Here is a 20,922-nt window from a genome sequence, read left to right on the forward strand (position 1 = left end):
ACGTCATCGGGCTCGGGCGGAGCCTGTTGCCCAGAGACGGCGAGAGGACGCGGTCCTGAGCCGAGCACCGAGCCGCGGGTGAGAGAGGACGGGAGGCCGACGAGCGAGGTGGGTGGGCGGGGAAGGAGAGGGGGAGATCTGTGCCGCCACCCCCTCCTTCCATCAGAGTGAGGAGATCCCTGAGTTTTACCCTCCCGAGGAAAGGGGGTTTCCACCGGATTGAGGGTTTCCCGCGGTCTATCTCTTTCTCTTACCCTTCGCGAGGAGTCCCCCTCAATCTTTCCCCCAAGAGTGAAGAGATCCCTCGGTCTCTCCCCCAAGAGTGAAGAGATCCCTCGGTCTCTCCCCCAAGAGTGAGGAGCCCCCTCAATCTGTCCCCCAAGAGTGAAGAGATTCCTCGGTCTCTCCCCCAAGAGTGAGGAGCCCCCTCAATCTGTCCCCCAAGAGTGAGGAGCCCCCTCAATCTGTCCCCCAAGAGTGACGAGTCCCCCTCAATCTCTCCCCCAAGAGTGAAGAGATCCCTCGGTCTCTCCCCCAAGAGTGAGGAGATCCCTCAGACTCTACCAGAACAGGGAAAATCTCACTCTCCCCCAAGTGTGAAGAGATCCCTCGGTCTCTCCCCCAAGAGTGAGGAGTCCCCCTCAATCTGTCCCCCAAGAGTGAAGAGATCCCTCGGTCTCTCCCCCAAGAGTGAGGAGTCCCCCTCAATCTGTTCCCCTAGAGTGAAGAGATCCCTCGGTCTCTCCCCCAAGAGTGAGGAGATCCCTCAGACTCTACCAGAGCAGGGAAGATCTCACTCTCCCCCAAGTGTGAAGAGATCCCTCGGTCTCTCCCCCAAGAGTGAGGAGATCCATCGGTCTCAGGGTTCCTCAGGGAGAGGAGATCTCGTAGCCCACCAGAATATTGGATCCCTCAGTTTCCCCCATCGGTGTGAGGAGATCCCTGAATTTCTGCCTCTTGCGTGTGTTCTCCTTCCTCCTAGCCGCACGCCACCCCAGCTTGGACATACCACACTGTTCCATCATCACTGAGTCAGAATACTGGAGCTCCCTCACTGATAGCACTGTGAGTGTACCCCACACCTCAGAGGCTGCAGCTTACCACCTCCTTCTGCTGGGTAGCTAAGGACAGGCAATCAAATGCTGGCCTAGTCGGTGACTCCCAGGTCCTGCAGAATGGGGTAATCCCTCCTCCCCCCTCACTCCCAGTTGGTCACTGCGACCAGAACTCTGTGCCAAAGCCCTGTGATCCATGGTAAGGTGCTTGATCTCTGCCTTACTTTGACACCAAGGAATCATGTCGCGATTGGCAATGCCAAAGTCCCGTTCTGATAAGAGCCGGGCTGCATTTGTTCCTGTCCCCACTCCTGTGGCTGCCCTGGTGGAGCTCGTGCCCGGCCGCTTCACAGAGAATGACTGGCAGGCTATGGTGGTAACCGAAGATGGCGAGAACAGTGTGATGAACATCATCGAGGACATCATCAGCCAAACTCTGGACCAGTGCTTCAGAATTTACATTGAGAATCAGGTAAAGATGGAGTGGGTGGGCTTGGCATGGGTCCATTGGTGCCTGTATACCAGATGGTGTTGCATCCAGTTAGAATGCTCTCTATGTAGAAATTTATCAGAGTCTATGGTGACATACCAAATCTGGAGTCCTGGAGTCTCCCAGCCTCCTGGGCGGCCATATCTGCACCCGGTATGTTGAGCTGTAGCTCCTAAGGCACCGTTTTAGGGAACTGGAGATGTAGCTCAATGACCTTCACCTGGTCAGGGAGAGTGAGGAGTTGATAGAGAGGAGTTACAGGCAGGTGGTCACACCGGGGCCACAGGAGACAGAGAAGTAGGTCACAGTCAGGAGGAGGAAGGGGAAGAGTCAGGTACTAGAGAGTACCCCTGTGACTGTACCCCTTGACAATAAGTACTCCTGTTTGAGTACTGTTGGTGGTGGACAGCCTACCTGGGGGAAGCGACAGTGGCCGTGCCTCTGGCACAGAGTCTGGCCCTGTGGCTCAGAAGGGTAGGGAAGGGAAGAGGAAGGCAGTAGTGATACGGGGCTCTGTAGTTAGGGGGTCAGACAGGCGATTCTGTGGACGCAGGAAAGAAACTCGGTTGGTAGTTTGCCTCCCAGGTGCCAGGGTCTGGGATGTTTCCAATCGCGTCCAAGATATCCTGCGGTGGGAGGGAGAACATCCAGAGGTCATGGTACATATTGGTACCAATGACATAGGTAGGAAAAGGTAAGAGGTCCTGAAAAAAGACTACAGGGAGTTAGGAAGGAAGTTGAGAAGCAGGACTGCAAAAGGAGCAATATCGGGATTACTGCCTGTGCCACATGACAGTGAGTATAGGAATAGAATGAGGTGGAGGATAAATGCGTGGCTGAGGGATTGGAGCAGGGGGCAGGGATTCAGATTTCTGGATCATTGAGACCTCTTTCAGGGCAGGTGTGACCTGTACAAACAGGACGGGTTGCACTTGCTCAAGCTACTGGAGTGAGTTTAAGCTAGAATTGTTGGGGGGTGGGAACCGAACTGAAGAGACTAGAGAAGAGGAGGTTGGCTCACAAATAGAGAAAGCTTGTAGACAGTGCGAGAGGGAGGATAGGCAGGTGATAGAGAAGGGATGCACTCAGACCAAAGATTTGAGATGTGTCTATTTTAACGCAAGGAGTGTTGTGAACAAAGCAGATGAGCTTTGAGCGTGGATCAGCACTTGGAGCTATGATGTGGTGGCCATTACAGAGACTTGGATGGCTCAGGGACAGGAATGGTTACTTCAGGTTTTAGATGTTTCAGAAAGGACAGGGAGGGAGGCATAAGAGGTGGGGGCATGAGATAGCGTCACAACTGCAGAAAAGGTGGATGCCATGGAGGGATTGTCTACAGAGTCTCTGTGGGTGGAAGTTAGGAACAGAAAATGGTCAATAACTTTACTGGGTGTGTTTTATAGGCCACCCAATAATGGGCTATCGAGGAGCAGATAGGGAAACAGATCCTGGAAAGGTGTAATAATAACAGGGTTGTTGTGATGGGAGATTTTAATTTCCCAAATTTTGAATGGCATCTCCCTAGAGTGAGAGGTTTAGATGGGGTGGAGTTTGTTAGGAGTGTTCAGGAAGGTTTCTTGACATGTAGATAAGCCTACAATATCTACAATATGTAGATAAGTCTACAAAAGGAGAGGCTGTACTTAATCTGGTATTGGGAAATGAACCTCGTCAGGTGTCAGATCTCTCAGTGGGAGAGCATTTTGGAGATAGTGATCATAATTCTGTCTCCTTTACAATAGCATTGGAGAGAGATATGAACAGACAAGTTAGAAAACCTTTAATTGGAGTAAGGGGAATTATGAGGCTATCAGGCAGGAAATTGGAAGCTTAAATTGGAAACAGATGTTCTCAGGGAAAATTACGGAAGAAATATGGCAAAGGTTCAGGGGATATTTGTGTGAAGTTCTGTGTAGGTACGTTGCAATGAGACAGGGAAGTTATGGTAGGGTACAGGAACCGTGGTGTACAAAGGCTGTAATAAATCTAGTCAAGAAGAAAAGAAAACCTTACAAAAGGTTCAGAGAGCTAGGTAATGTTAGAGATCTAGAAGATTATAAGGCTAACAGGAAGGAACTTAAGAAGGAAATTAGGAGAGCCAGAAGGGGCCATGAGAAGCCCTTGGCAGGCAGGATTAAGGAAAACCCCAAGGCATTCTACAAGTAAGTGAAGAGCAAGAGAATAAAATGTGAAAGAATAGGACCTATCAAGTGTGACAGTGGGAAAGTGTGTTTGGAATCGGAGGAAATAGCAGAGGTAATTAATGAATACTTTACTTCAGTATTCACTATAGAAAAGGCTGTTCATCAGTGGAACAAGTTTAGGGGATTATCTACGCAACTCGTAATTAATTGACACTCACACTTTATTGTCTCTGTACAAACAACAATGTAAGTATGTTGACCCTGGGCCAACAGCTTAGAATGTGAATTCCACTGTTCCCTCTGTACCAATGCTCACTTTTCCCATTGATTACACTGAAATGGGGGATCTCCACTGGCCAGATGATCGATCCTTTCTTTGCCCATGGGGGTTCTTCCTTGTGATGGTGGGTCTCGAGAGATTTATCGCTGATAGCACACTCAAAATTTCCACTTTCATACTCATTCCTTACCAATTCAAATATTTCAGTCCAGTGTCATTGGCTGTAGGTCATCCGATTGATCTTTTTGAACACCTTTTTATTGGATCTGCTCCAGACCAGCATCCATTTATAGACCTCTTCCCAGCAAGTGACAGTTGGTAATTTATGGTTGTTTGTTCTCTTCAGTAACCAGATCTGCCACCAAGCCCAACATTCATAAACCTGCATGTTATGTTATTATCAGACACCTCAAAAATAGCTTCTTATTTGGAAATGATCTTCAGTCCAGCAGATTACCTGGAACATCATTGTGTCTACTTTAAAACACAGAGAGGAAAGCAACTCCATCTCACAAAATGGAGGATGTAAAACAAAATGGTAGCCTCCATCTCCAAGCACATGGCAGGGACAAAGACAATTATCTGTCTGCTTCCACTGCCCTTGACCCACTTGAGTTCAATGTTTTCTTCCATATTTTAAATCCACCATGGCCATCTCTAATCTAGATGGCTTTTAAATGTTGGTAATATGGCTACCTCAACTACGATTCCTGACAGCTCATCCCACCCTTTGCATGAAGAAGCTGCCCTTGATGTTCCTATTGAATCTCTCTCCTTGATCTTAAAGCTGTGTTGATTTGTTTTTAGCATCCCCTCCCTGGGAAAAAGACTGTCTTTTCACCTATCTGTGATGCTCATGATCTCATGTAGCTCCATCAGGTCACCCCTAATCTCTTACGTTCCAGGGAATCAAGTCTCTCTCCTTGTAACTCAGGCCCCCAAGTCCAGCTACATCCCACTCCTTACTCTGAATTTATGTCCTCCAGTTTGGAACCTTTGCCTATCCTCTATATCCTCATGATTTTGTACACCTCTGTCATGTCAAAAAGAAAGCTTTTGGCACACTAGCCTTCATAAATCAAAGTACGGTGTACGGGAGTTGGGATGTTATGTTAAAATTGTATAAGATGTTGCTGAGACCTAAATTGGAGTTGAAAATTTAAAAGATGTTGCTGGGTCTGGAGGACCTGAGTTATAAGGAAATATTGACTAGGTTAGTGTGGTGAACTACATATACCTGTCTGGACTGCTCCTGTGGCTCCTCCCACAGACCCCTGCTGACTGCTCCTGTGGCTCCTCCCACAGACCCCTGTATAAAGGCGATTGAGGCCTGTGCCCGGCCTCATTCTCCAGGATGTAGTGTTGTTCATTCTTACAGTCAATAAAAGCCGATATCTCGCTTCTTATGTCTCAGAGTGAGTTATTCATGGTGCATCAGTTAGCACTTTATTCCTTGGAGATTGAGAGGAGATTTGATTGGGGTATACAAGATTATTAGCGGTGTAGATAGAGTAAATGCAAGCAGGCTTTTTCTACTGAGGTCAGGTGGCACTACAACTAGAGGTCATGGGTTAAGGGTGAAAGGTGAGAAGTTTAAGGGGACAACGAGGGGAAAACTTCACTCAGAGGGTCATGGGTGTGTGGAATGAGCTGCCAGTAGAAGTGGTGGATGCGATGTTGAAGAGAGGTTTGGATATGTACATGGATGGTAGTGATCTGGAGGGCTATGGTACCAGTGCAGGTTGATGGGAGTCAGCGGTTTAAATGGTCCGACATGAATGGCTTCTTTCTGTGCTACACTTTTCTATAACTCCATGTCCCCCTCAGACTCTGGCGCTCCAAAGAAAAGAAATCTGTCCCTATCCATTCTGTCCTCCGGCAGCTTGTGAACACAGAAGAGTGCAGCATAGGAACGGGCCCTTGTGCTGTCCACAATGCCAAACTGAACTCAACCCATCTACGTGTCTGTGACCCATGTCTTTCCATTCATGTGCCTGTCTAGGTGTCTCAAAAACTACCATTCTGTGTAATTCCACGATTACTCCTGGAAGTATGTCTCAGACATCCATCACTGTGTGCAATAAAAAACTAATTCAAATCTCTCCATTTTCACTTTAAACCTGGATGTTAACATCTCTAAAGATCTCTCCTGGGTTCAACATATTAATGCAGTTAAGAAGAAGGCACACCAGGGTGGCTATATTTCATTAGGAGTCTGAGGAGATTTGTTATAGAAACATAGAAAACCTACAGCACAATACAGACACTTCAGCACACAAAGTTCTGCCGAACATGTCCCTGCATTAGAAAATACTAGGCTTACATATAGCCCTCTATTTTTGATCTCTATCAATGCTGTCTCTCCCCGTGACTCTGTCAGTAATAAAGGTCTCTCTCCATTCTGTCTGACTGTGACTCTGTCAGTAATAAAGGTCTCTCTCCATGTTGTCTGACCCTGTGACTGTCAGTAATAAAGGTCTCTCTCCATTCTGTCTGACTGTGACTCTGTCAGTAATAAAGGTCTCTCTCCATGTTGTCTGACCCTGTGACTGTCAGTAATAAAGGTCTCTCACCATGTTGTCTGACCCTGTGACTGTCAGTAATAAAGGTCTCTCACCATGTTGTCTGGCCCTGTGACTGTCAGTAATAAAGGTCTCTCACCATTCTGTCTGACTGTGACTCTGTCAGTAATAAAGGTCTCTCTCCATGTTGTCTGACCCCGTGACTGTCAGTAATAAAGGTCTCTCTCCATGTTGTCTGACCCTGTGACTGTCAGTAATAAAGGTCTCTCACCATGTTGTCTGACCCTGTGACTGTCAGTAATAAAGGTCTCTCACCATGTTGTCTGGCCCTGTGACTGTCAGTAATAAAGGTCTCTCTCCATTCTGTCTGACTGTGACTCTGTCAGTAATAAAGGTCTCTCTCCATGTTGTCTGACCCTGTGACTGTCAGTAATAAAGGTCTCTCACCATGTTGTCTGACCCTGTGACTGTCAGTAATAAAGGTCTCTCACCATGTTGTCTGGCCCTGTGACTGTCAGTAATAAAGGTCTCTCTCCATTCTGTCTGACTGTGACTCTGTCAGTAATAAAGGTCTCTCTCCATGTTGTCTGACCCCGTGACTGTCAGTAATAAAGGTCTCTCTCCATGTTGTCTGACCCTGTGACTGTCAGTAATAAAGGTCTCTCTCCATTTTGTCTGACTGTGACTCTGTCAGTAATAAAGGTCTCTCTCCATGTTGTCTGACCCTGTGACTGTCAGTAATAAAGGTCTCTCTCCATTCTGTCTGACTGTGACTCTGTCAGTAATAAAGGTCTCTCTCCATGTTGTCTGACCCCGTGACTGTCAGTAATAAAGGTCTCTCTCCATGTTGTCTGACCCTGTGACTGTCAGTAATAAAGGTCTCTCTCCATTCTGTCTGACTGTGACTCTGTCAGTAATAAAGGTCTCTCTCCATGTTGTCTGACCCTGTGACTGTCAGTAATAAAGGTCTCTCTCCATGTTGTCTGACCCTGTGACTGTCAGTAATAAAGATCTCTCTCCATGCTTTCTGACCCTGTGACTGTCAGTAATAAAGGTCTCTCTCCATGCTGTCTGACCCTGTGACTGTCAGTAATAAAGGTCTTTCTCCATGCTGTCTGACTCTGTGACTGTCAGTAATAAAGGTCTCTCTCCATGCTGTCTGACCCTGTGACTGTCAGTAATAAAGTTCTCTCTCCATGCTGTCTGACCGTCTGACCGTCTGACTGTCAGTGTGAGCGGGTGGGGCCCATACAGTCCACGTGAGGGGTAGGGTCCGAACGGTCCACGTGAGGGGGTGGGGTCCGACCGGTCCATGTGAGGGGGCGGGGCCCATACAGTCCATGTGAGGGAGTGGGGTCTCTATGGTCCGCATGAGGGGGTGGGGGGGTGGGGTCTGAACGGTCCACATGAGGGGGTGGGGCCCATACAGTCCATGTGAGGGGGGTGGGGTCTCTATGGTCCGCATGAGGGGGTGGGGTCTGAACGGTCCACGTGAGGGGTGGGGTCCAAACAGTCCACGTGAGGGGTGGGGTCCGAACAGTCCATGTGAGGGGGTGGGGCCCATACAGTCTATGTGAGGGAGTGGGGTCTCTATGGTCCACGTGAGGGGGTGGGGTCCGACCGGTCCATGTGAGGGGGCGGGGCCCATACAGTCCATGTGAGGGAGTGGGGTCTCTATGGTCCGCATGAGGGGGTGGGGGGGTGGGGTCTGAACGGTCCACATGAGGGGGTGGGGCCCATACAGTCCATGTGAGGGGGTGGGGTCTCTATGGTCCGCATGAGGGGGTGGGGTCTGAACGGTCCACGTGAGGGGTGGGGTCCAAACAGTCCACGTGAGGGGTGGGGTCCGAACAGTCCATGTGAGGGGGTGGGGCCCATACAGTCCATGTGAGGGAGTGGGGTCTCTATGGTCCGCATGAGGGGGTGGGGTCTGAACGGTCCACGTGAGGGAGTGGGGTCCCTATGGTTCATGAGATGGGGTGGGGTCCGGACGGTCCGCGTGAAGGGGTGAGGTCCAAACTGTCAGCGTGAGGGTGTGGATCCCTTACGGTCCGCGTGAGCGGGTGGGGCCCCTACAGTCTGCGTGAGGTGGTGGAGCCCCTACAGTCTGTGTGAGGGGATGGGGTCCGAGCTGCGAGCTGGCTGTGAGAGGCAGGGTGTGAACGGTTTGTGTGAGGGGGTGGGTCTGGTTCACAAATTGTCCCATTTATTGACTGAACAACTATTCCCTTGTGCCAACTGGCAAAATAACCTGTGTGGAATCTTCTTTGATGAAGCTATCTGATGCCCATTTTGTTGTACCAAAGTTCTAAGTAAATTTATTATCAATGTACGTCACCATATACTATCTTGAAATTCATTTTCATGCAGGCATTGTACAGGAGGGTACAATAAAATCCACATAAAAATCTTTACATAAAGTCTAACAAACAACCAATGTTCAAAAGAAGTCAAACTGCACAAATGACCAAAGGATGCTGAGAACATGAATTGGCATGAGTTGTATTGAGTTGCTATGAGTTTAGATGGAGGTTAACTAACACAATCCCACTGTCTACAAAGAATGAATGAACCCTAAATGTTAGAACCCCAAAGCCCCCCAGCTCCTCCCTCCCACGCGTAAGCAGCTACAAAGTGACGATCACCCCCCTCCCACTCTCTCTCCCTCTCCCACCAACGAGCACCCGAGCATGCAGCAAAGTGACGATCACCCCCTCTCCCTCTCCCTCTCCCACCAACGAGCACCCGAGCATGCAGCAAAGTGACGATCACCCCCTCTCCCTCTCCCTCTCCCACCAACGAGCACCCGAGCATGCAGCAAAGTGACGATCACCCCCTCTCCCACTCCCTCTCCCTCTCCCACCAACGAGCACCCGAGCATGCAGCAAAGTGACGATCACCCCCTCTCCCACTCCCTCTCCCTCTCCCACCAACGAGCACCCGAGCATGCAGCAAAGTGATGATCACCCCCTCTCCCACTCCCTCTCCCTCTCCCTCTCCCTCTCCCACCAACGAGCACTCAAGCATGCAGCAAAGTGACGATCACCCCCTCTCCCTCTCCCACCAACGAGCACCCGAGCATGCAGCAAAGTGACGATCACCCCCTCTCCCACCAACGAGCAGCAAAGCATCAGCAAAGACACGGACTTGCAGTTTCCAAAGTCTACTCACTCTCCCTGAATTCGACATACCACAGCTCTCCCTCTCCATAATAAGGGAAAAAGCACTGTCTCCATTTCATGGTGAGAGGGGAGACATAGCAAACAACTCGCTGGTTTATGATATTAAAAGTTTGTTGTGTCGCTCTTTCCAAGCTCTGTGCCCAAAGAACTCGGGTCTCTGTGCACACAGCTAGCGGCAATCTCTCTGCTTTAGATCTTCCGTGTATTCCCATGATTCCTGTGGATTCCTGCAGAGACACCGGCCTTCGGTTCACCAGTCTCCAGAGTCACGAGATCCTGGAACTCCAAAGGTGACCTAATCTTTTAGGCTGCATCCTTAGCATTATCGAATAACAGCCAGTCTCGAAACCCCAAGAGCAGGTCCCATTCCCACAAAGAACCAAAGTCAGTGTGTAACTCCAGGTCAGGGTCTTCAAAAGAATCCTGAAAGGGAAAAATAGAGATATTAAAGATGGAAATAGAGCTGTTTCCAAAGATGCAAGCAAAGGAGTCACCGTTAGGCACCATTGTCTCTTCCTAAGCTCATCATTGACATGTCATGAAATTTATTGTTTTTTGGCAGCAGTACATTGCATTAACATAAATATAACTGTTACAAAAAGAAATATAAGTTGGGGAAAAAGAGAGCAAAATATTGAGGTAATGTTCAGAAATCATTCTGTGCGAGACTTCAGGATCCTGTTTCTTAATGATAGATGCCGACTTCTTGAGGCATCACCTTTTGACAATGTTCTCAATGGTGGTCCAATGCAAGTGAGAGTGTCTCACAATCACATCAGTCTACAAACGGTCTCTCACAAGCAATCGCCTGTGGTGAATCCATCACCAGCTCCCACAACCACTGTGCTTTATAAATGCAACTATGCTTTGCACTTCAAAAATGATTACTGCTTGTTGGTCACATTATGAGATGGTTGAGGGAGATTGGTTGTGACTTGTGTTAATGGTTACACCACGATATCTTCAACTTTATACTTTGATGGTACTCCAAATGAATGGGATTGGTACAGGTGGATCCTGAAGGTTGGCATGGCATCGATGTGTTGACTCTGGAACCCTGTATAGACACTAGAGTCAATAATGGAGGCAAAAGTAATTGTAAATTCCCAGCACCAATGTGGCATGAAACTCACTCTCCTCCATCTGATTCTTCAAAGAAATATTGATGGTGCCCCAATGCCAGGTAATGACTGACTGTGTCTTCAGCAGAGAGCCTGTCTTGCTCCATTACTGACCTTGTAGAACAGGATATTGACAAATACAGAACTGGTCTGAGAAATGGCAAATGGAGTTCAAGCCAGAAAAGTGTGAAGTCAAACTCAAAGCGGAGTACAGGGTTAACAGCAGGATTCTTAGCAGTCTCGAGGAACAGAGAGATCATAGGGTCCACGTTCACAAATCCCACAAAGTTGCTGCACAAGTTGATAGGGTGGTTAAAAAGGCATATGGTGTGTTAGCCTTCATTAGATAGGGGACTGAGTTCAAGAGCCCTGAGGTAATGTTGGAACTCTGTACAGTGCTGGTCAAACCAGCTGGAACAGTGCTGGAATATTGTGTACAGTTTTGGTCCTTCATTATAGGAAGAATGTGGAAGCTTTAGAGAGGGTGCAGAGGGGATTTACCAGGATGCTGCCTGGATTAGAGAGGGTGCGGAGGAGATTTACCAGGATGCTGCCTGGATTAGAGTAGGTTGCCTTATGAGAGTAGGTTGAGCAAGCTAGGGTTTGTTCTTTTTGTGATGGATGTATGAAACAGCCTGCTAGTGGTAGATACTTTCAGGGCATTTAAGAGACTCTTGCACATGGATAATAGAAAAATGGAGAGTTATGTGGGAGGAAAGTGTTAAACTGATCGGAGTAGGTTAAAGGGTGATCACAACATGATGGGCTGAAGGGCCTTACTGTAGTGTTCTATATAATATGTTCTCATAGCTCCAGCTTTCTGCCCCCACTATTGGTGGAGCAGCAGGGGCTGGCTGTGCCAATCTGTCTGATGCTATGCCTCTTCCCTCAGTTGCTGCCATTCACCATCACTCAGGCCAAGGACGCTCTCCTGCAGATCATCGAGTGGCAGTTCCTGATCCACGACCCTGGCGAAAGCAACATCAGCCTGACTCCCTCCTGGCAGGAGGACACAGAGCCCCAGGCCAATGTCACCGACTCCTGGGCCCAGGGCTCAGTGCCAGTGCTGAGACTTCCCGACACTGCAGCTCTGCAGGGAAAGGTAAGGCCTATCAGTTTCAGGCCTTTTCTGCTGTCCGCTGGATAGACGTGAACTGCTGCTGCCTGCTAATGATGGTGTAGTGGTGAGTTACTGGTCCGGTAACCTTCAGGTTGACACTGGTAATCCTGAGGTTATCAGTAACAGTTACCATAGCAAAATCCCAACTGTTCTATCAATAGCTGAGGCTTTTCAAAACATTGGTCAGACCGCATTTGGAGTATTCTGAGCAGTTTAGGGCCCCTTATCTGAAAAAGGAGGTGCTAGCATTGGAGAAGGTCCGGAGAATGATCCCGGAAATGACAGGGTAACCATATGAGGACCAATTATGACTCTGGGCCTGTACTCACAAGAATTCAGAATAATGAGGGGGGATCTCATTGAAACCTATCGAATATTGAAAGGCCTAGATAGAGTGGATGGGGAAGATGTTTCCTATAGTGGAAGAGTCTAGAACCAGAGGACACAGCCTCCGAATAGGATGTCCATTTAGAACAGAAATGAGGAAGAAAGTGGTGAATCTGTGGATTTTGTTTCTACAGACGGCTGAGGAGGCCGTCCTTAAGTATATTTAAAGTGGAGGTTGGTAGTTTCTTGATTAGTCTGGCCATCAAAGGTTACAGGGAGAAGGCAGGAGAATGGGTTTGAGAGGGTTAATAAATCAGCCATGATGGAATAGCAGAGCAGACTCGGTGGATTGAATGGCCTAATCCTGCTCCTGCGTCTTATGCCTTATGGACAATGCTTTTGGGGGAGATCTTGCTTGGGCATATTCCAGTCCTTGATTTGCTTCACCAGCCACTAAACTACAGATGAACACTCAGACCAAGGTCAGGGTGACTGGTGACTACAAGCCACTGCCAACCAGACCAAACGTGTCCACATGAGGAACCTCTGTTAGGGTTCAGCTTTAGACAGTGACATAGGAATGATAAGGACTGTGTGAGAGTCTAGAACTGGACAACCACACAGATTTCTGAGCCTGATATAGATGGGGGCAGAGAACAAACTAGTGCCTCTCCCCAAACATCTGAACCCTCAAAATATTGTGGCCTAGTGATTTCTGTCCCTTCTCCCCTCCCTCTCCTACTCTTCCATAACTCCCATGTACACTCAGGGACAACTCAATGGCTCAGCAGATAGAGATCCACTGACCATATTCAGTCCTGCCCTCCGAAGCTTTCGAGTTTGTGAGATCTCACAAGAGTTCCCTCTGGCTCTTGGCCCTTCCCAGTTAGTGTGTGGTGGGCAGGTTAATTTGTCACTCATGTTCAGGGAGGGGTGGAATTGGGGTAGGGTTGAGGTTAACTTGTCAATGGTGTTCAGGGAGGGGGGGAATCGGGGTAGGGTTGAGGTTAACTTGCCAATGGTGTTCAGGGAGGGGGGGAATCGGGGTAGGGTTGAGGTTAACTTGCCGATGGTGTTCAGGGAGGGGGGGAATTGGGGTAGGGTTGAGGTTAACTTGCCAATGGTGTTCAGGGAGGGGGGGCAAGGTAAGCGCCTCTGATGATCATTGCAGGGGAGGAGTTGATGTTAAATTGCCTCTGTTGGTCAGAGGGGTGGAATCAGGATGGGGCTGAGGTTAAATTGCCTCTGGTGCTTAGGGAGGGGTGGAATCGTGGAGGGGTTGAGGTTAACTTGCCTCTGGTGATCAGGAAGGGGTGAAATTGATGTGGGGCTGAAGTTTCTTTTTGACATACAGCACAAAATAATCCCTGCTGGCCCAACGAGCCATATGGCCCAGCAACCCACCTATTGAAGCTAATGACAGGATAATTTACAATGACCAATTATCCTACTAAAGGTATATCTTTGGATTGTGGGAGGGAACAAGAACACGCGGAGGAAACCCAGTCTGTCACAGGAAGAACATCAAACTCCTTGCGGACAGCAGTTGAACTCCACCGCCCCAGGCTGAGGTAGTGTCAGGCTGACCACTATACTAGCATGGCACATGATTCTGAGAAAGAGCAGCAGGTTATGGAATTAAAAGAAAATTGCAGTTGGGCAAACTGCCTGATCCTCCAAAATAAATCTTCACATCCACCCTCGGATGGTCGGGTTCAGAGTGTAGGGATGAAGGTCCCAGGGCAGGTGACCATTGGACTGAGGATGCGGGAGTTGTGGGTCTGATGTTGAGGGTGCAGGGGTTGCTTCTATCAGTTGAACTAAGGCTAGGGAGCATTCCTTCACCTCAGAATTGCAGTACGACCTTCGTCACAGCAAGATCAAGTGGAAGCCCCTCCATCTCTTGGCACCTGAAGCCAATCCTGAGCCCAAAGCCCAGACCACAGCGGGTGAGACAAAGAGAATGACCATACTCAAGTGACCACACTCTGTTCTTAATTAGGAGTCGACACAGGAGCCCCCCGACGTCGACCTTCAACCTAAGGCAGCATCTGCTGATCACAGCTCAACGTTTGGGGATCATCACGACCACGGAGCCCAAGGGTCACTCCACTCGTCGCCACTGACAGGCTTTTACCCAGATTTGAAACAAGTCACTACAGAGCCTGAGGAAGCCGGCATGGTAAGTGTACCGTAATTCCAGAGCATTCGCGCTGTGGGCGGGAGAGGGTCAAAGGTGGGGAGGTCAAGGGTGTGGAGGGGTCGAGGGTGAGGTTCGTGGGTGGGATATTGAAGGTAGATGGAGGGGTGAAGGTGTCGAGGTGTTGAGGATAGTGGTTCTGAGGGTGGAGGGGTTGAGGGGATTGGATGCAGAGAATTTGCAGAGGGAAAGATGCTGTTCCTAAAACATTGAGTGTGTGTCTTCATGCTCCTGTACCTCCACTGTGATGGTGTAATGGGAAGAGGTTATATGTCCTGGATGGTGTTGGTCCTTACTGCTGGATGGCCCATTCTTGAGGCATCAGCTCTTGAAGAGGTGCTCAGCGGTGGGGAGGTGTGTGCCCATGATGGAGCTGGGTAAGTCTACAACACCCTGCAACTCGTTCAGGCTTTTGTATCTTCTGCCTATGCGTTTGGATAGGTGCATTAATAAAAAAAATGGCGAGAGTTGACGTTGACATACCAAATGTCTTTTGGCCTCCTGAGGATGTAGAGACATTGATGAGTTTACTGTAACGAAGCTCTCCATCTCCTTCCTGCATTTTGACTGATTATTATTTGTGATGCAGCTCACTATGGGGCATCATCTGCAATACAGATGGAGTAAGTGCAGAAACTGACCACACAGTTGTGAGTGTACTGGGGGCTGGAAACACAACCTTGTAGAGCACCTGTGTTGAGAATATTGTAGCAGAGGTGAAGCCGTCTATCAGAAGATAGAACATAGAAATCTACAGCACATTACAGGCCCTTCGCCTACAATGCTGCGCTGACCATGTAACCTTACGGGACTAAGTTGCTGAGTATCAAATCATTAGGGATGCAGAATCAGAAAGGATAGCAAATACAGTACTCAAGGTGTTGTATCTAAATGCATGTATAAGAAATAAAGTAGATGATCAATATTACAGATTTCCAGGTATGATGTTGTGGCCATCACTGAATCATGGCTGAAGGATGGTTGTAGTTGGGAACTGAATGTCCAAAGTTACACGTTGTATCAGAAGGATAGGAAGATAGGCAGTGTGGCTCTGCTGGTAAAGAATGGCATCAAATCAGTAGAAAGATGGGACATAGGATTGGAAGATGTTGAATCCTTGTGAGTTGAGTTAAGAAACTGCAAGGGTAAAGGGACATGGGTGACAGTCATATACAGGCCTCCCAATTGTGGCTGGGAGGTGGACCACAGGTTACATCAGGAAATAGAAAAGGTGAGTCAAAAGGGCAATGTGATGGTAGTCATGGGAGATTTTAACATGCAGGTCGACTGGGAAAATCAGGTTAGTAATGGATCTCAAGAGAGTAAGTTTGTTGAATGCTTAAGAGATAGCTTTTTAGAGCAGTTTGTCATTGAGCGTACAAGGGAATCAGCTATACTGGATAGCGTGTTGTGCAATGAACTGGAGACGATTAAGGAGCTTAAGGTAAAAAAAACCCTTAGGAACCAGTGAGTACAATATGATTGAGTCCAAACTGAAATTTGATAGGGAGAAAGTGAAGTCTGATGTAGTTAGAACAAGTATGTAGTTTTAACAAGTATGTTAAAAATAAAAGAAAAATGAGAGTGAATATAGGACTGCTACAAAATGAAGCAGGAGAAATAATAATGGGGGACAAGAAGATAACTGATGAACTAAATGAATATTTTGTGTCAGTCTTCACTGTGGAAGACACAAGCAGTGTGCCTGATGTAGTGTGTGAAGGAAGGGAAGTGAGTGCAGTTACTGTTACAAAACTGAAGGTGCTCAAAATGCTAAAAGGCCTGAAGGTACATAAGTCACCCAGACCAGTTGAACTGCATCCTAGGTTTCTGAAAGAGGTAGCGTTAGAGATTGTGTTGGCATAAGAAATCATCTTTCAAAAATCGTTGGACTCTGGCATGGTGCCAGAGGACTGGAAAATTGCAAATGTCACTCCACTTTTTAAGAAAGGAGGAAGGCAGCAGAAAGGAAATTATACCCTGACCTCAGTGGTTGGGAGGATGTTAGCGTCATTGTTAAGGATGAGGTGATGGAGTACTTTGTAACTCAGGATAAATAGTACAAAGTCAGCATGATTTCCTTCAGGGAAAATCCTGCCAGATGAACCTGTTGGAATTCTTTCAGGCGATTACAAGTAGGATAGATAAAGGGGATGCAGTGGATGTTGTGCATTTGGACTTTCAGAAGGTATTTGAGAAGGTGCCACACATGAGGCTGCTTACCAAGTTAAGAGCCATGGTTTTACAGGTAATTTACTAACATGGTTAGAGCATTGGCTGATTGGTAGGAGGCAGCAAGTGGGAATAAAAGGATCTTTTTCTGGTTGACTGCCAGTGACTAGTGGTGTTACATAGAAAAACATAGAAACAAAGAAAACCTACAGCACAATACAGGCCCTTCGGCCCACAAAGTTGTGCCGAACATGTCCCTACCTCAGAAATTACTAGGCTTACCAAAAGCCCTCTATTTTACTAAGCTCCATGTATCTATCTAAAAGCCTCTTAAAAGACCTTATCGTATCCACCTCCAGCACCGTTGCCAGCAGCCCATTCCACACACTCACCACTCTGAGTAAAAAACTTACCCCTGACATCTCCTCTGTACCTACTCCCCAGCACCTTAAACCTGTGTCCTCCTGTGGCAACCATTTCAGCCCTGGGAAAAAGCCTCTGACTATCCACACGATCAATGCCTCTCATCATCTTGAACACCTCTATCAGGTCACCTCTCATCCTCCTTCACTCCAAGGAGAAAAGGCCGAGTTCACTCAACCTGTTCTCATAAGGCATGCTCCCCAATCCAGGCAATATCCTTATAACTCTCCTCTGTGCCCTTTCTATGGCTTCCACATCCTTCCCGTAGCGAGGCGACCAGAACTTAACACAGTACTCCAAGTGGGGTCTGACCAGGGTCCTATATAGCTGCAATATTACCTCGATTCAATTCAATTCCACGATTGATGAAGGCCAATACACCATATGCCTTCTTAACCACAGAGTCAACCTGCACAGCTGCTTTGAGTGACCTATGGACTCGGACCCCAAGATCCCTCTGATCCTCCACACTGCCAAGAGTCTTACCATTAATATTATATTCTGCCATCATATTTGGCCTACCAAAATGTACCACTTCACACAGGGTTCGGCAGGGGTTGGTGATGGGACCACTTCTTTTTATGCTGTATATAAATGATTTAGATGATGGAATAAATGGTTTTGTTGCCAACTTTGCAGATGATACAAAGATTGGTGGAGGGGCAGATAGTGTTGAGGAAACAGGTAGGATGCAGAAGGACTTAGACAGATTAGGAGAATGGGCATGAAAGTGGCAAAAGAAATACAACGTTGGAAAATGCATGGTCTTGCACTTTGGTAGTAGAAATAAATGTGCTGACTATTTTCTAAACAGGGAGAAAATCCTGGAATGTGCGATGCAAATGGACTTGGGAAGGAGTCCTTGTGCAGAACACCATGAAGGCTAACTTGCAGGTTGAGTCAGTGGTGAGGAAGGCAAATGCAATCATTGTTAGCATTCATTTCAAGAGTACAACAGTAAGGATATGATACTGAGGCTTTATAAGGCACTGGTGAGGCCTCACCTTGAGTATTGTGAACAGTTTTGGGCCCCTCATCTTAGAAAAGATGTGCTGGCATTGGAGAGGGTCCAGAGGAAGTTCACAAGGATGATTCCAGGAATGAAATGGTTATCACACGAGGAACGTTTCATGGCTCTGGGTCTGTACCCACTGGAATTCAGAAGGATGAGGTGGGATCTCATTGAAACCTTTTGAATGTTGAAAGGCCGAGACGGAGTAGATGTGGAAAGGATGTTTCCATGTTTCCCATTGTGGGAGAGTCTAGGACAAGAGGGCACAGCCTCAGGATAAAGGGGTGCCCTTTTAAAACAGAGATGCGGAGAAATTTCTTTGGCCAAAGGGTGGTGAATTTGTGAAATTTGTTGCCACATGCAGCTGTGGAGGCCAGGTCGTTGGGTGTATTTAAGGCAGAGATTGATAGGTTCTTGATTGGAGATGGTATCAAAGGTTACCGGGAGAAGGCTGGGAACTGGGTTTGAGGAGGAGATATTAAATAAAAAGGATCAACCAGATGGCCTGATTCTGCTCCTATGTCTTATGGTCTTAAGGTAACCTACTCTAGAATCTGCCTAGAATTCCCTACCGCATAGCCCTCTATTTTTCTGAGCTCCATGTACCTATCTAAGAGTCTCTCAAAAGACCCTATTGTATCCAATTCCACCACCACTGCCAGCATTGCATTCCTCGCACCCACCACACTGAGTGAAAAACGTACCCCTTGTACCTACTTCCAAGCACCTTAAAACTGTGCCCTCTCATGTTAGCTATTTCAGCCCTGGCAAAAAGCCTCTGACTGTCCACACAATTAATGCCTCTCATCATCTTATACACCTCTATCAGGTCACCTCTCATCCTTTGTCGCTCCAAGGAGAAAAGCCCAAGTTCACTCAACTTATTCTCATAAGGCATGCTCTCTAATCCAGGCAACACCCTTTGAAAAATCCTCTGCATTCTTTCAATCGTATCCACATCCTTCCTGTAGTGAGGTGACCAGAACTGAACACACTACTTCATGGGTTCTGACTGAGGTCTTACTGATTGCTTCAGGGAGGATTGAGTGAATCCTCTCTAAAGTATCATTACCCTTCTTGGAGCAAGATAGTGTTCCAGGTAGGTTGCACACTGTCCAGCTGCTAATCCTGCTATTCTCTGATCCTAGGAACCTGAGCAGACACCAGAAGCCATCATGGTCAGGAAGAGTTGTGGCTTCAAGGCCAGGAGGCACCTTCACAACGCACAGAAAGTGTGGAATATCAGCAAGCCTTTATTTGAGAGAGAAGCAGACCTGGTCCAACCACCAGCCTCCGAAGAGATGCCCCTGGTTCCCTGTGAGGCCCGTTGGGTGCCACCCTACCTCCAGAATGCAATGAAGATTCAGCGCGGCCGCCTCCCATCCAACAACATCGTGACCTTCGATGAACTTGGAAACGTCACCTCGGTGAAAAGGTTGGACCCAACCCAGTTCCGCAGGCGTTGGGTAAAGCCCTTCTTCCGGCTTGTGGAGCCGGACCCCAACCCCGGGAGCTGTCGTCCACCGGGAAGCAGGCCTTTGAGGCCTCTGGTGTTCCATAGTGGACAGTTCAGGTATAACAACAGGAGAGCCCAGCAGCTAAGAGCTGGGAAAGGCAATGGGCCGGGAACCATCGGCACAGGGTCAACTGCTGGTCCTGGCGTGATACTGAGGCCAAAACTACCTGACACTTGTGCTGCCTCCACTACTCCAGACGTCCCAGAGTTTATCCCCGACGGGGCAAAGGACAGAAATCGTTCCAAGTGCGGCTGGTATCCCGAGTATGAAGAAAAATCGCTAATCCAACTCAAGCCAATCTGTAACAGGCTGTTTATACCTCCCATCTCTGTAGAACAACTGTCCAGCAGCATCCTTCTGTAACAACCCCCACCCCAATGATGCCTGTGCATTACCCGCTGTGTCACCAAACATCTTAGCTTCTGTAAATAACATTTAAAAAAATTCTGTACAAGATGCCTGAATGCTTCTTGCAAAGGGGGTAATATTTTAAGGGGCAAGCAGCTTTTTCCACTGAGGGTGAGACCAGAACTAGAGGTCATAGGTTAAAGGTGAAACATTTAAGGGGAACATGAGGGGAACTTCACTCAGAAATGAAGTGCCAGCAGAAGTGGTGGATATGGGTTAGATTACAAGAGAAACTTGGATAAATACATGGATGGGAGGGATATGGATGGCTATGATCCCTTTGTGAATTGATGGGACTAGGCAGAACAATATTTGGCATGGACTAGATGGGCTGAAGGCCTTGTTTCTGTGCTGTAGTGTTCTATTACTCTACAATACACAGAACACTGAAGGAACTCTGTGGGTCCTAATGGACAAGGGAGTCAAGTAAGGAGTGATCCCTGTGAAAAGTGGGAAGTGGAGGGAGGAAATTGTGTGCTTCATGGTGGGATCGCATTGGAGATGGCAGAAGTTACAGAGAATTATGTGCTGGACACAGAAGCTAGTGGGGGTTGTACGTGAGGACAAGAGGAACCCTATTACTGGTGTGGCAGTGGGAGGATGGGGTGAGGGCAGACGTGTGTGAAATGAAAGAAATGCAGTTGAGGGTAGTGTTGATGCTGGAGGAAGGAAAGCCTTTTACTTTGAAGAATGAGGACATCTCATTAGTTCAGAGATACAGACAGAGAGGTCAAGAAAGGGGAGGGGACTGTTAAAAATGGACCAAGTAAATTTGAGAGCACCTACCACCCCACTAGCCTCCATGTCCAGCACAAAATTCTCCGTAAGACCATAAGATATGGGAGCAGAATTAGGCCATTTGGCCCATTGAGTCTGCTCTGCCATTTCATCATGGCTGATCCATTTTTCCTTTAGCCCCAATCTCTTGCCTTCTCCCCTTATCCTT

The 20,922-nt window shown here is 47.8% G+C and overlaps 1 protein-coding gene across 1 annotated transcript; it reads left to right on the forward strand.

The window, feature by feature from the left end:
* The first annotated feature begins 135 nt into the window (after positions 1-135).
* On the forward strand, positions 136-20,022 carry LOC140726929 (uncharacterized protein C2orf81 homolog). The gene is made up of 4 exons (XM_073043954.1): positions 136-1,527; positions 11,690-11,899; positions 14,247-14,426; positions 19,200-20,022. Exons 1-4 carry the CDS (start codon positions 1,297-1,299, stop codon positions 19,929-19,931), a joined length of 1,353 nt encoding a protein of 450 aa, XP_072900055.1. The 5' UTR covers positions 136-1,296; the 3' UTR covers positions 19,932-20,022.
* The last annotated feature ends 900 nt before the right edge of the window (positions 20,023-20,922 follow it).

The sequence above is a fragment of the Hemitrygon akajei genome, chromosome 4, assembly GCF_048418815.1.
Source record: "Hemitrygon akajei chromosome 4, sHemAka1.3, whole genome shotgun sequence".
NCBI classification, from domain to species: Eukaryota; Metazoa; Chordata; class Chondrichthyes; order Myliobatiformes; family Dasyatidae; genus Hemitrygon; species Hemitrygon akajei.